Below are 16,452 nucleotides of genomic sequence, written 5' to 3'. Positions count from 1 at the left end.
TGTCAGCAAATGCTTCCAATTGCTTCAGGACTGTTGCCTTGCCAATTCCAGCAAAAGAGGATACGAAATCGCAACCAGTTAGTGCGTGAGCCGCCAGGAGGTTGGGCATAACTTGTGCATGCTTTTTCACAACTTCATTGACTTCAATCATAGCGCGATTTCTGGTGCATGACTCCATGAGAAGTTGTACACTGCTTGTGGTATCACCAACGTCTACTCAGACGTTCACATGTTATGTTATCCGGCAGAGCATTGTGGGAATTGGGCGCGAACAGGAGGCGAATAAAGATGACTCTCAGTAACACACAACTCTGTGTATCGTCTATCAATGACAGTGTTTGTTCCCTTCCTCGCCTCACAACGAAGTCGCTACATGGTGTCAGAAGTGGGATCCTGCAATCACAGTGCCTGTGAGAGAAAGAGACAGGATTCTACACGGCGGCATAATACGCAAATTACGTGATAAGTATTTGCTAGTCAGAGTCACGCTGTACACGCTGAGAGACAAAGGAATCAACAATGGCGGAAGCTTACGTAAAAGCACCAGAGACACTGGAAATTTATCGTGGGAACCTAGCGCATTCTTGGGATAAATGGAAGAGGAAATTTAGTATATACATACAGGCCACTGGTTCTACATCGAAGCCTAACGAACAGAAGATAGGATTACTGCTACACAGCATAGGAGATCAAGGCATCGAAATATATACAAACTTTGTGTTTTCGGTCGATGAATCTCGAAAGAGCCATGACGACGTGATTCGAAAATACGATGAACATTTCACTAAAAGAGATCCACAGTTAATGCTGAGAGAGAGATACTGGCTACATCTAAAAAGAGAGCCAGGGCATTTTTTAGATGCATGGTTTAACACTGTGAGAGAAAGAGCCAGCGAGTGCAAATTCCCAGAACAATTTCACGAGCAAGCCATACGTGACAATCTAACATTTTCATGCGCTGACGATGGTGCTAAGCTGAAGCTCTATGACCAAGGTGCTAGGCTGTCATTAGAGAAAGCATTCCAAGTACTGTCAATGAGAGAAGCTACAAGTCAGGAGCTAAAAGAATCTAAAACAGCTAGTATTGAAGCTGTCAGATACCAGCCCCCACGAGTGTCGCAGAAGACACCGTGGAGGAAAGGAAATATCTATGACAAAATACGCAAGAATACTCCACAGCAAGGGGTGAGGTGTGGTTACTGTGACAGGAGCCATCCCTTTGGAAAGCGTAACTGCCCGGCGGCCAACCATAAGTGTAGGAAGTGCACAAAGACAGGCCACTTCGAGGCGATCTGCAAAAGTAGTGGACAGATGCAGGTCAGACAGATAGAAGGTGAGAGACACCATGATAAACAGCCATCACACACATTCGGGGGAGGTGTGAGAGAAGAAATTACATCTGATCCCGGATGGCACATCAAGCTCACTGCTGGTATAGAGGAGTTGATATGGTGTATTGACACAGGCGCTCAGGTGTCAGTAATGCCAGAGAAAGCGTACCATCATTCCTTCGGCGAGCTGTCAATGCCTGACAAGGAATTAGTCGGGGCAGGAGACAAGCGACTAAACATAGTCGGGTGTGCCGACATGAGTTTATGTCATGGGAATACCCAGGTGAAAAAGAGTGTGGTTAGAGGTGCATCCAAGCTACTACTGGGCGTTCCAGCCATAAGGAGCTTGGGCCTGATTCACCACATCCTCGGCACATGCACCGTCAGGGCGATTGATGCCAAGGCACCAGTACTCCCGCTACGGACGAAGACAGAAGTGATGGAGGCATACCCGATGCTTTTCACCGGGCTAGGACGACTCGAAGGAGAGCATGCCATACGCCTTAAAGAAGGGGTCAAGCCGTTCTGTCTTACGACAACACGTAGGGTTGCGCTTCCCTTACTCAAGAAGGTGCAGAGGAAGATTAATTGCCTTGTAAAGCTAGATGTAGTAGAGTCAGTAGATGAACCAACTGACTGGTGTGCACCGATCGTTGTTGTCCCTAAACGAAGTGGAGATGTCAGGATGTGCGTCGATCGGACCAGGCTCAATGAAGCGGTACAGAAAGAATTATACCCGATGCCTACGGTAGAGTGCACGCTTGGCAAAATAGCAGAAGGTATGGTGTATTCGAAGCTAGATGCGAACTCGGGGTTCCATCAGGTAGCCTTGAACCAGGAGAGTCGCAAGCTAACGAGGTTTATAACGCCATTTGGGAGATTCCTGTACAAGCGTCTTCCATATGGTATTACGTCCGCACCGGAGTACTACCAGAAAAGGATGGATCAGATCCTGAAAGACTTACCCAGAGTGATATGTCATGTGGATGACATACTCGTGACAGAGCGCAACCAAATAGAGCACAACGAGCGACTGAGGGCAGTCTTAGATCGGCTGCAGCAGGCAGGCCTAACCCTCAATCCCGACAAGTGTGTGTTCTCATTGGCTAGTCTGGACTATCTGGGTCAAATAGTCGACGGTCAAGGAATCCGGAAAGATCCGGCAAAGAGCAAGGCTATTGTTGACTTTCGTGAGCCACAGGATGTCAATGAACTCAGAAGATTCCTTGGCATGGCTAACCAGCTGACGAAGTTTTGCCTGCACATGGCTGAAAGTACTAAACCACTACGAGATCTTCTTAAGAAGAGTGCTGCATGGTTATGGGGTCCAGCACAAACAGCTGCGTTCAAGGATGTCAAGGAGGAACTGGTTTCTGAGCGAATACTGGCCATGTACAATCCAGAGCGAGAGACAGTCGTATCAGCTGATGCGAGAAGTTTCGGGTTGGGAGCTGTGCTTCTTCAGAGACAAGCATCTGGTGAACTGCGACCAGTAGCATACGCCAGCAGGTAAATGACAGACACTGAGCGTAGGTACGCTCAGATCGAAAAGGATGCCTTAGCAACTACATGGGCTTTCGAACATTGGCAAGACCTTTTGATGGGCATGTCCTCCATCAAGGTCGAAACTGATCACAAGCCACTGGTACCATTGTTCTCTACAAAGCTGATTGATGAACTACCAGTGCGAATCCAGAGATTCCGTATGCGCCTAATGCGGTTCGATTTCAAAATCACCCATGTACCAGGGAAGCTACTGTACGCAGCAGATGCGTTATCTCGCAGTCCACTCAAATGCGTGGGTGATCTGAGTGACCTACAGGAAGAGGCACAGTGTTACGTCGATACCGTAATGGTCAACCTACCAGCATCACACTCACGGCTTGAAGAAATAAGGCGTGAGCTTAAGAGGGATGACATACTCAAGGTTGTGATGTATTATGTGGAGCATGGCTGGCCCGAGTCCAAATACAAGCTGTTTGGGCCAGTCAATAAATACTGAGCCGAGAGAGGTAACTTGAGCCTACATAAAGGTCTGCTCTTGAGAGGGAGCAGACTCGTAATTCCCGGCATCTTGAGGAACGACATCATGAGGTATCTTTACGATGCACATCAAGGAGTTACAAAAACACGTGAGAATGCTGCGTCATTAGTATGGCGGCCAGGACTATCACACGACATCGATGAAATGGTTAGGAACTGCAACCTGTGCAGTAAATACAGGAAAAAGACAATCGAGCCGATGAGGGGCACTGCATTTCCAAAAAGGCCCTGGTCAAGGGTTGGTGCAGACTTCTTCAACCACAAGGGCCACATGTATCTACTGGTAATCGATTACTTCTCACGTGATGTCGAGATATGCTTGGTAAGCAAGAGTGTGAACACCTCCGAGACCGTGCTGAAGATGAAAAAGGTGTTCAGTAGACATGGCATATGTGATACATTGTTTTCTGACAATGGACCACAATTTGACTCAGATGAGTTCAAGCAGTTTCTTACACAGTGGGGATGCGAGCACATCACGTCGTCTCCAGGCTACGCGCAATCAAACGGCGAGGCTGAGCGAGCTGTTCAGACCGTGAAGTCCATTTTGAACAAGTGTGATGACGAATACCTTGCTCTTCTCAACTACAGGAACACACCTCTCCACAATGGTTATTCTCCTGCACAGCTGAGCATGGGTCGAAAGCTTAGAACACGAATTCCGTGTCACCCAGATGAGCTGTTGCCCAAACTGCCAGACTACGTCAGTTTGCAGAAAAGGGAAATAATATACCGAGAGAGAATCTCCCGCAACTATGATCGCAAACACAGAGTTGTGGAAGGTGAGCAACTGTCACCTGGAGATAAGGTGTGGATCCCAGATCAGCAAACCGAAGGCACGGTGGTAAGAATGCACAGTGCTCCTAGGTCGGTACTGATACAGACACCCAAGAGCACTGTCAGGCGTAACCGTCGCATGGCAAGGGGGTTGCTGCCCCCCACATCCAGTCAAAACATGCAGCCTCAGTCAAAATGCATTGCTGTCCCAACGGAGCTGACCGCACTACCCGAGGGTCCGGGACCGGTGGAATCGTCATTGGGTGAACACGTGCCAACCGTTCTCAACGAACAGCCAGAGACACTATCGGAGCCACGGCGGTCTGAGAGAATGCGCAGGCCACCACGCAGATATGTTGAGGAGTACTAGATAACAGCTACTCGGAGCTGTATTGTGTGTATAGATAGGGAATAGCAGGTGCAATAATGAAGCAGAATAATCCTCAGCTCTTGCAGACTACTTGGAGCAGTCTACCTCCATTTAGTTTTTTGGGTTCTTTGAGTGTCCTTTGAATGATACTTTATTTTTGAATTAATCTAGTATGAACAACGTAATGCGCACAAGTGCTTAGTATTGTATTCAAGTAATCAGTATTCTTAGTATTGTGTTTGCTTAACCAGGATACTTCATGAGTGTACATATTTCTCATTGTAATCAAAAGTAAAGGAAAAGGGAGATGTGGTATCACCAACGTCTACTCAGACGTTCATATGTTATGTTATCCGGCAGAGCATTGTGGGAATTGGGCGCGAACAAGAGGCGAATAAAGATGACTCTCAGTAACACACAACTCCGTGTATCGTCTATCAATGACAGTGTTTGTTCCCTTCCTCGCCTCACAACGAAGTCGATACACTGCTTGGCATGTCGTTTGTTTGCGCATGTAGATGGTGCGCCAGGTTCACAAGGACATCTGTGTCGTGAGACACAACGTTGATAGATGAATGCCCTGCCACAGCTTCATTTATCGCATGACAAGCAATGAGGATGTCAGCTTCCTCATGCGTCACTGGTTTGAGCTGGGTACCAGTACCTACGTCAATGGGACGAGCATCAGGTCCTGTCACAATGATGTTCTTGCCCTCGGGAACGTCAGACAAACTCAGTTCATCTACGGTCATTCGAATGATCTGCTCTTTGTTAGCTGTGACAGTTAAGGTGACAGTTTGCTATGGTAGTGAGCAATCAGGTGTAAGTTTGTACACACGACTGACACCGTTTGCACGTTGTGCGTGACAGCATGACTTCATGCTGTCTCATAGTATCTGTCAAACACCACATACAGAACTTGTGCACCATTCACATGACGCATTATGCTAGCAACAACAGCACTGACAAAAGTTGACACCTCAGCAGGTGATGCAGGCCAAGAAACTGTCCACAGAACTGCACAACCATCTAGAATAACAACTTCGCAAGGCGCCCTGTTTCTTTGACTACATTCCACTTTGATCTTGGACTTCAGCACAGACTTGGAGGTTGTTCTCATGTTACCATTAGCATTGAACAGAGCAGATGGAAAGAAAGCTAGTTCATAGGAGAAGAGGGTTTTGGTAGAAATGGTTTCCCTGGAAGAAGCCATGATTCCAATGACTCGGGCATAGATAAGTTTAGTGTTCACATTATCAGGAGCCTCACTGTTCAGCTTTTGCTTTGTAACGGCTGACATTGGTTTGACCTTCTTACATATTACTGGCAATACATAATCACTAAAATCGATGTCTGCTATAAGGTTTTTGGCTGCCATTTTTAATTGTTTTTATTCAAAAATGCTGAACCTGTATTAACTGGCATACATCAGATTTGAAACCAGATGGTTTGAATTGTTGAAAAATTGTTAAAACATGTAATATGTCTAGTATATAGTATATAGCGCAGACTACTCACGTTGGGAATTGGCGCTATTGCGTAAAAAGAAAAACCATGAAAAGTTCATATCTCAAGAACTACACCAGATAGAGTAATAGTGTTGGTACCAAAATGTTCGCAATAGCCAAGTTTATATACATGTTCTATGCATACCTAGAGTCTAAATACAATATTGTCGCCGTTATTTACAAACAAGTGTATTTTCCGGCGGACATTTGGATTTTGTGCTCTAGAAAAAAATGCTCAACACTTACGAGCTGGCATACATCGGATTTGGAATCAGCATCCTAAAATTGACCAGAAACAGCAAAAAAACATTATATATGTTGAAAAACAAGCTTACACTATTATGACGATTACGCCTTGCCTGGACTATAACCCGGCAGTGGGTTATTTGGCATCGAATCTTACTATAATTTGGCGAATGTTGTATGAATGTTAATGAAAGGCTCCGTCAGTTTGGATCCAAATAGCGCCAAATTTACAAAAGAGATCGATGAGTACACGCGGGACGGGTTCTAAACTATACTCGGTTGAAAACCGTAAAAACGGCTTTAAAAAGACAAAAACAAAACAAAAAACGTACACATTTGCCTCAAAATAGGGGGCGCTGTTTTGTTTTCGTTCTGTTTCAACCACTGATCTCTATAATATATATATATATATATATATATACTAAAGATCAGTGGTTTCAACAGGTTTCAATTTCGTGTTGTTCTGTGTATCTGTGTTCTAACTTCTGTGTCTGTGTGCTGAGATTTGTGTAAGCCCCATAATGTAAGTAGAAATAACCATGTAATAATGAAGTTAAATATTCAGTAGCTATTTTCCCATACGAGATGTACAAGTTGTATTTGTTGTGCAAACATGCGTAGAAATAAGCGATCACAACCACGCAATATTACCTGGTCCGCACACAGTGGAAACATGCGAAGCACGTAATATTAGTATTATTACGTGCTACGCAGCCAAGTGGTTCATCAGTCGCCCGACCTACCAGCCCATTCAGATCTATCTATATTCTAACTTTGGAGTCCGTATCATCAACCAGTAGTTTCTACATAGCATACAATAAAACATTTGTGTGTGTGCGTGCGTGCGTGCGTGCGTGCGTGTGTCTGTATTTCACTGTGTACTTGCCAAACAAATGGTTAATGTGTTAGCGGTAACATGATTGTACATGTATTTGTATTGACATCTCAACCATAAAAAAACAAACATGTGCAACAACTAAACTCTCCATGTAACACCTTTATACACAGAACACTACTGTATTGGTAACACATGCATCACAGTCACTAAGCCCGCGCGTAGCGCGGGTTTTAGCTAGTCATACATAATGCATTCTGTGCGATGATCGCACGTTTCGTTAGGAGGGTTACTAAGCGCATGTCTGCCGACCGTGGCGATTCCAGTGAAACCGACATCAGATATATTCTAGTTGAGAATCGTATAATTTCCTATAATTAACTTCGTAATTTGTCTGTCGGTATCGTAACGACTGCGCTGCCGGCCTATTATATATCAGAGCCAGTTGTAAGCAAGTTCATAATTTCGTGCGGTGACGTGAATGCAAACCTCTAATTTTAATACACAAACATCTGTGACCGCAAAGAACATAGTGAGAATACTTTCCCAACTGATAACTCATCGTCGGAGAATGGCGTTCCTTAGATGATAAAAAGATGCGATTGTTTATTTTATGTAATCACATATTCATTTTATTCCCGCGTACCTAATATTATCGATGAAACATCGCGCTATAAAGTGGTCCAGTCAAATTGTAGTGACTAAAAGTGAGTGATTACATATACATCAGAACTTGAACTATAATGATAATGGCGGACGCTTGTCTTGGAATTTGACCCATATAATATAAATGGGTAAAAGTTCAATCAACGCGCGATATATTGGCGGATGCATCTCATAATGTATGTATATTGTGTACGTGCGAGCGCGCGTGCGTGTATAGTAGGTGTGTGCGAGTGCGAGTGCGTGTGCGTGTGCGTGTGTGTGTGCATTTGTGTGTGCTTGTGCGTGGGCGCGTATGTGTGCATGCGCGTGTTTGCATGCGTTCGCGTGTGCGTGTGCTCGGTGTGATGTACACATCTACATGAATGCATATGCAAGTATGGGACAATGCCGTGTGCGCTCGCGTAACATGCGTCTAAACAGAGTAATTGCTCCGACCTGTGATTGGAGGATAAAAATAGAACTCGTAACGTTTCGTTTTCATTTTTCGTACCCCGCCCATGGACCCCGCCGCATATACGCCGGTAGGAATGTATCGCTCATACTAGCTAATATATGCGCGGCTATGGCCGGTAGGAAAGTTTACTAACTATCATAATTATGGCGTGAACGATTCGAGTTACATTGCTATAAATTCTAGCTATTGTATATACATGTCTTAGCTATGATCCCTGTGAGTCGTGAGTTTATTGAAGGACGATTAGCTTAATTAATTAGCAAATATGTACACAAGGTATCGCTTATACTCGAGTCATAGGCTAAATGCCAAAATGAAAACGAAACGTCACGAATTTTATTTTTAGATGTTCAATTCAAGCTGTTAATAACTGGCCCTACACATCATCATGGGCTACGCCCCTCACTGAGAAGTATAAAGAGGTTCTCACCACCACGGCATATGTGTCTTAAATGACTCACTTGATGTGCTACGCAAATGTCGATAACAACCACACACATAAATGCGCAAATAACCCAGGAATTTGCTGTATAGAATCATGTATATATTTAACAAACATATAGAATAGTTCCGGATAGTCAATGACAATCAGTGTAGCGGTGATCTTACGAGTGTATAGTGGTGGCTGGCTTGTGCAGGTACGTGTTGGTTCGTAATCTCGGGGTGGCTCCTATTAGCAGATAGTAGTAGAGGGTGGCCTGTGTTGAATCCTTCGAGCAGTGTCGTCGGTCGGTACGGTGCTAACGGTGACGTAATATTCTCCAAGTAGGATTATCGGTTAGCATCTCCAGATGGCAGCGTCTCCAAATAGGTTCATCAAATAGAATCTCCAGACGGCAGAGTTGTCCCGGCCGCGTGATTTTTTTTCTTATGTCAATCAAGAACATAGGGCTCTAGCGAGCGCTGCCATTGGTTGATATAAATCACGTGCCTCAAACTCTTGTTTTATCGTGCATTCACTGCATTGTGACCCTAACCCTAACCCTAACCCTAACCCTAACCTTAACCCTAACCCAAACCCTATTTAAAAAAATATATAAAAAATATAATTTTTAATTGTTGTAAAAATTAATTGTTGTTATTAAAATGATGTAAATAAATCATGTAAATATTTGCGTTAATTGGAAAAAAATGTTAAACGGATAAAGATAGAAAAATACAGAAAACAGGAAAATAATTAGAAAACAGATGGGATTCGATCCACCGACCTTTCATACTTGACGCTCGCGATGTACTCGATAGGATATTGAGTCATATTTGAATTGAGAATTTTGGATGTGCTATGTATATGACAACACTGTGACGTCATTGAGCGACGAAACAAGCTCAACCAATAGCAGCGCTCACTACAACCCAATGTTCTTGATTGACCTAGGACACAAAATCACGCGTCCCGCCCAGGGTAACTGACTCATCGTGAGCCAGCCGCCGTGGCCGGAGACAGTCGGCTGTTGGTCCTGCTCTCGATCCGAATGTCTCTGTTCTGAGTGCACCTCAGGTTGAATTCTCAAGAGGGCGTATTTATTCCAAAACTGCGTGCCGTGACTTGTCTTGCGCAACTTGTGAGGTCGCGCGTTTTGGGCTTGAGGGCGAAAGGGTGAGAGGGCGAGAGGGTGATAACTTTCATTTTTATGTGTTAGTTGTAGCTTTTGCTATTATTGCTTCTGCGTTATTTTTAGGTCGTTGAACTGTAGTGAAATTTGTTAGATTCGTTACCTAGATATTTAATAGCCTAGAGAATCCGTTACTATAGAAGCGTCGGTAGCTAGTTGTTATGATCAGGTTGAATATCAATTCCTGTCCAATGTCCAAATCGACGTCATCATAAAAACTAGTTTTTGCTTTTTCAACATTGCTAATTGCGTTGCAATGTAATTAGAGTAGTGTATTTCATGTCGTTGGTTTTATCGACGCAAATGTAGCGTCGCGAAAAAAATCTACACACAAGGAGTATACAGCTGCGATGAGGTATCCACGCAGTGTGATACACAAGTGGGCGCGCACGTATACGCGTATTAACAATGACTGCCCCGAAGGTTGGGAGCAAATGTGGCTTTTGCGTGCGATTTTTTCTCTATTTTCATCCCCGATTGTGCTTGCGATTCCTCCACGTGACGTCCTCATGTCTGAGCTTGGTAAATAAAATCATTTTGAAGACGCTTATGCTGCCTCAATTTCAGTCGTTATAGAGGTCCTCGCATCCTTCATGCAATGCAGCTATATTAATACTGTACGAGTAGGCTTTCGTGACTCTAGCATTCAAGCACAAAAGAAACTAGCAAAATTCCAAAATAATATTAACATCAAATAAAAATATATAGCTAAACAAATAATTCAGCGAATGTCTGTGCACAATAATTATATTCGAGTGTAGAGGTTTCATCTGCTCGTAATTCATCATACAAATATTTAGACCGATTTTTAGTTTCAATTCGATAAATTTAGTGTATATATAATTCAATGTGAAGCGTATTTTTTTGTTTTTGTTTTAAAGTTACAACTTTACAGAATTGCAAGTCAACTATATCATGTAAATTACTGTTCAATCGAAATTTCGTTTAGGTTAGATTACATTTCTAGTTCCTAGTGCGTTATCTCTTTAGGTTTAATTACAAATAAGACTATTAGTTTTCGGTCTCAATTTGTATGCGATGTCATTATTGCGGTTTAGAATTTCAGACGGGATTGCATTATTTCATCGAGTCATCATTTCGGTCATTACAAAAAGATTTAGTTGTCATTCTTGCCGCTTTATTTAATGAGATACTGACATCTGTCCGCTAACTGATAGCCACGTTTATCAACAATTCGGCCGGCATGGAAAAAGAAGACTGATCAAGCCGAGGAGGGGCGGACAAGTCGCTTACGCTGGCTACTGTTTAATCACATTTGGCTTTTACAGCCGGGAGAGCATCGAATAAGGTCAAAATAGACAAAAGTGAGGGAAATATACAGCTTGGTCAGAAAGTTCGCGTAGTCTGCATTGTTTTACAAATGTAGCCATTGCGGTGGTTTTAATTTCCGTTCTAACCTAATTATACGACTGTCTCGGTTCAATATGGGCTAGAATTTATTCAATTATACCTGAATGCAAGTAGCACTCGGGGAATGTATCGACAACAGCTCGGAAGGGCTGCAATGCATTTATATTATACACTTTAAAGCACGCACAGCGTTGAAATGTGATTTTATCTGCTATTATGCTGGTCAGTTGTGTGCAATATTAGCAAAATGGACTCTCAATTTAATATTCTGCATCTCGTGCGATGTCGTGTGGAAATTTACGTGAGAACGCGCTTGGCATCTACGCGTGCAATTAGTGCATCAGCATTTGTTATATGGAGTCTCAATAATCTACAATTTTGGTTTAGCGCAAAGTTTACTAACTCGTTTAAAATCTATTCGACAAATATATGCCGATGGAATAAAAAGTATAATCAGTCATGAATCATTGCACGCGGACGTATTGCACGCTGACGTATTGCACGCTGACGCATTGAACGCTGACGTATTACACGCTGACTGTTGCACGCTGACGTATTGCATGCGGACTGTTGCGTGCAGTGCACAAGTGCAGCTTTGCTTCTCTCGTACTCGTCTGCTATAGATCATTCTTAATTATTGTATCCCCCGAACGAAGTTCGTGGGGATACTATGGGTTTGGCATCGTCGCGCCGCCGCCGCCGCCGCCGCCGCCGCCGCCGCCGCCGCCGCAGAGATTTCTTTGTGAACGCTCTACCGGCTGCAGATTTCGCATGGAGGTGCGTTATCGTAAAGCGAAGACGCCAATCGTTTTTGGTGTGGGCGAAGTCATCGTTGCCATGGTAACAACATTTTTCGTCGAAATATTCTAGAACCTGTAACTTCTGCACTTTTGACCCGATTGTCATGAAATTTATATTTATCCCGAATTTCGCCATCAGATAATTAATCACTTCATCATTTAAAATCTGCACGATTAGTCACATGCCGCAAATACTATACTCAACTATCGACTATCATATACATACCTCACTGATTCTAACTCGCCCACGCTGCTACGGCAATCGTAATACCCGTCGGCGCGACGTGATATGACGATGATGCTACTAGTAGTCGCTGCAGAATCTAGTCCACTCTGACGAGAGTTCCGGCGAGGCGTCAGAGAGCACAGCATCCAAGTTCAAGCGGTTCTACTATATATACATTAATTCCACCTAAAGAATGAGTTTAGGTATAACTGAATGGCAACAGAGCACTGCACAGATCTCCATCACCGAGCAGCGCAGAAACGCGGATATTGCTCGGTCTTCGAGAGAATCGAAATCCGACGGAGAGCGCCACCGTAGTCACATCTGCTCAGAAATATCGAATGTATCAGTAGTACACTCCTGCAGAATGACGCGAGGAAGGGACGATAAGAAATCCCTGTCCAGCAATCCGCGAGCCAGCTGTTCACAGACTTCGCTGTCAGCTCTGCAGGGCCATCCGTGGTGGTGGGACGGATATTCACCGGATGAGAATTGGTAAAACTAATCCGAGCCTGTCGTAACGCGTTTATGTCTAGTAACTTAATCATAGATTGGACGACTATATCGTATGTTCATATCCGTAAGACCGCTCTCGGAGAGAGTCAGACCCTATGCACACTAATCAGCCGCGAAACAGCGAAACTAAACGCTATGCTAATACACATCTTGGGGAGCAAGGTCTGAGTCGCATTACTGAGAACGACACAATTATCGCGGTTGAGCGAGCCTTTGACTCCTATATAAGTCTAACTATAATACCTATCTATTAGTTTTAATACTACTTTCAACCGGGGTGAGAGTCCGTATTACATTTCCACTATATATTCACTAGAGTACCTCCATAGTGGAGATACCGGAGATTAACATATAACTTGAGCACAATCTAACGTAGCACCCAACAGCATCAAGTTTAGTCTACAACAAATACCATTTAGTCTTTGTACATATTATATTAACCCATATATAACTTCACCTGCCTTCTACGTCACCTACTAACAATCATGAGAGCACAATTATACCTATTCATTATATTATTAAATAATAAAATAAATGCGTGTAACTCCTCTAAAGAAACGCCGCACTGGAGATTATTCTAATGGATAGATTGGTGCACAAGACAACTGCATTCACTGTTATTCATAGTTAATGTTGCGATCCGGTACGTATCACATATTGCCGGCAGTCTCGACGCGCTGCATACTAAGAGGTTACATCGCATCGGAAAAATATTTGTTACGCCGCTTCACAGGCGCTTATGGGACAGTTCGTTAACAGGCGTTCTCAGGCAAGGGCACACGCCACTAAGAAAGCGGAGGTTAACCACCCCACTGTAACACCGCGCGTATCAGTCACGCAGCGTACAAACGCAGTATACACGGCCATCGGTACACGACGTTTGTGCGATGACAAAAAACGCACTCGGATACGCGAGTAAAACAATTTTTGGACAGCAGAGGACACAGCGAGGAGCCAATTGTATAGCACTGGTGTGCTGCGCGTCGCGAACCTTACGTCTAGTAAGCAGTACCAGCAGGTACACCGCGTACAGCAGTCATGGTTGTTCGCGCGGTACAAGCACGCTACACGTACAAACGCAGGCACATGATCTACAATCCGCACACGCTATCGATCAACCCAATACCATTCTAGTTACCAGCCACGGCGACGGCGCAGATCCAACGTGTATCTTACCGCAGAGCACACACACGCAACGTCACACGGCGGCGCACATAGCTTGTTACCCGCGAGAGTACACAATTCGAGCGTAACATGCGGGTAACACGCACAGCGGCCACTATGTCGCAGGGTACATATCCGAGCCAACTGTACGCAGCCATGCTGCTTGGTATACATCGCCCACCAGTACATTGACCGTACTAGCCAGATCGTCGACTCTTGACTCACGTACCAAGCACGAACGGCGACGGGCTCACATCTGAGATATGTCAAACTCGCAAGCGTACAGCACTGACCACGCGGTTACAATGCACGTACACGCGTACAGCTGCTGTTACCGGCGACGTACACGCCCAAGTAACCAATCCCACGCACGCAGCCATGCTGTTATTCCAGCAGCTGACGCAACACGGCCCACACTATCTCGAGCCCGTGAGATTCGACGGTTCCAACGACACTGCACCAGTAATAGACACCCCGACCTGTTATCCAGCACTGACGCAGCCATCGCTGTTATCCAGGCACTGACGATGCAGTGCTGTTTATCCCCCAGTGGCTAACCGCGGTACACAGGCAGCCACGACGCATGATCTCAAATATCCCAAGCACCTGACGCAGCATGCTGTTATCCCACACTGACGCAAGCCATGCTGTTACCAACACTGACGCCAAGGCCATGGCTGTTATCCAGCGACTGACGCAGCCCATGCTCGTTATTCCAGCACTGCCGCAGCAATGCTGTTACCAGCAACTGACGCAGCCCGTGTCCTCATGTGTTTTGCAGCCCTGTTCGAATGCGTGGAAGAGACAGCAACGCTGTGGGCAGCTGGGGGGTTCGCCCCCTCGCCAGGTACAAGCGAGCGTATACACCAGGCCGCGGGTAAAACACGCGCACGTACACGCAGGTACACAAACTGGACATCAACTGGATGAGAACAGTTCCAACATGAACCGTGGCTCGGACGTCTCTCATGCCTGCTCGACAACATCACGCTTAGCGCGAACAGGCTGCTGGCTCACGCACGGCAAGCCCGCGCATGCGAGAACCTCAGGATGTAAGTGACTTAACACGCGGTACAACGCACCGTACACGCCAAGATACACCACGTAACGTGGGTACGGAGATACACGCACTACACGCGCGTAGAGCACGCACGACGACAGCAAGTGTAACAAGCGAGCGTATAGCGGACTGGGGACAGGCACGGTAAGCACGCGAGAGGAGTAAACGTGGCATACGGGTCACACGCGGCAGATACTGCGCTAGCGGCTACAGCCGAAACATGCAGCGGCACTACGCACGTAGACACGCACGACAGGCTGGCGACGGTAACACGCTGGAGTGACGGAGGAATCTAGGCAGCCGAGCGTGTACATCGCGGTACAGCCACTAGCGAGCGCGGCCGAAGTATCGGGCGAGTGTACCGCGACGTGTACGTTGTCGTGTATCTTCGGGTACTCGCGAGTACGTGAGTTTGCGGCGTGTTACGTGGTGAGCGCGCGTGTGATCTGGTGGTGTAGGCGCATTGGCGTGTAGCCCGGGCGTTGGCCTGAGCGTGCTGGTACCTGCGTGTCACGTGCGTGTAATTCTGGGCGCGGGTACGTGTCGTTACGCTCCCTCTGTGGCGTGCGCGGTGAGCAGGCCAGTTGCGTTGTAAATGGAACAGTGGATCGTAGCGATTAGCGGCCTCGTTGTTCGCTGGCGATGACCGCAGGTTTGAATAATATCTTAGATCTGTGTCTTCTAGCGCAAGGCTGGGAGATGCGCCCAGAAGAGATTGCTAGAACTCACGTCGGAGTTGCGTTAGTTACAAATACAAGCACGCCAGACCCGCCCCCGCGTCTGTGGACTGTTAATCACAGATACTTCGGTCTCTGTGTTTGAAGAATTCTACTAATGGTATAGCGTCCTTGCGTATAGTTGGAATGGGCGCCGCTGCGATAATAACTTGAATCGTGTTGCTTAAAACGCTGGAAAAACGGCATACTTTCGCGAAGTGATGAAGGCGATTCCGAGTCACTTTGTTCGCAGAAACCGGACATGATAATCTAGACCACTTCGTTGGGGGCTGAGTCAGTGAATTTCGCTTAGTGGTCTCTCTCATCGTCCGTTTAATGAGTTTGCTAGAGTCTTCCAAGTTAGAGTCACATCGATCGTAGGCCTTAGATGAACACATGTTTGACGGATGCTCTAACTGTGTACTCTGTTCGTAGGCTCCTTGATCATTACAAGAAGATCAAAAGCTTGATGTGTAGTCGGTGAATGCAAGGCACGTTCTGCTCTGGTTGTAGCGTAAAGCTTGGCCAAAAGGACATCGAAGACGTGTAAGGCGATTGTTTGCATAGTTATGCGTGAGGCAGACTTGACAGTCATCGGTAATGTTAGGTTTCATTGGTCATGGAATTCATGGTGGGTGCGGAGTTCGGGCGGCGGTGGCGGCGGTATGATAGCGGATGTGTGATGTCGGTAGCCGCGATGGTGGGAAACTCGTGGTGATCGGCATGAATAACTCGTGTCATTCAATGGGCAAATCT

General features: G+C 45.6%; 3 protein-coding genes across 3 annotated transcripts in view; all 3 read left to right on the top strand.

The window, feature by feature from the left end:
- Positions 1 to 519: 519 nt before the first annotated feature.
- On the top strand, positions 520 to 2,844 carry LOC106810164 (uncharacterized protein K02A2.6-like). The gene has a single exon (XM_014813447.1). The coding sequence runs from the start codon at positions 520 to 522 to the stop codon at positions 2,842 to 2,844; it is 2,325 nt and encodes a 774-aa protein (XP_014668933.1).
- Positions 2,845 to 3,420: 576 nt separating this feature from the next.
- LOC106810163 (uncharacterized protein K02A2.6-like) lies at positions 3,421 to 4,521 on the top strand. The gene has a single exon (XM_014813446.1). It carries the CDS (start codon positions 3,421 to 3,423, stop codon positions 4,519 to 4,521), a length of 1,101 nt encoding a protein of 366 aa, XP_014668932.1.
- Positions 4,522 to 14,037: 9,516 nt separating this feature from the next.
- LOC106810162 overlaps positions 14,038 to 16,452 on the top strand; it is a 20,287-nt gene continuing 17,872 nt past the window's right edge. The window contains exons 1-2 of the mRNA XM_014813445.1: positions 14,038 to 14,086; positions 14,702 to 14,767. Of these exons, the coding sequence (XP_014668931.1) occupies positions 14,038 to 14,086; positions 14,702 to 14,767 (115 nt within the window). The remainder of the gene's footprint in view (positions 14,087 to 14,701; positions 14,768 to 16,452) is intronic.

The sequence above is a fragment of the Priapulus caudatus genome, unplaced genomic scaffold, assembly GCF_000485595.1.
Source record: "Priapulus caudatus unplaced genomic scaffold, Priapulus_caudatus-5.0.1 Scaffold415, whole genome shotgun sequence".
In the NCBI taxonomy this organism is placed as follows: Eukaryota; Metazoa; Priapulida; class Priapulimorpha; order Priapulimorphida; family Priapulidae; genus Priapulus; species Priapulus caudatus.
The sequence above is the reverse complement of the archived record's forward strand: the minus strand, read 5'-3'. Positions and strand labels throughout refer to the sequence as shown.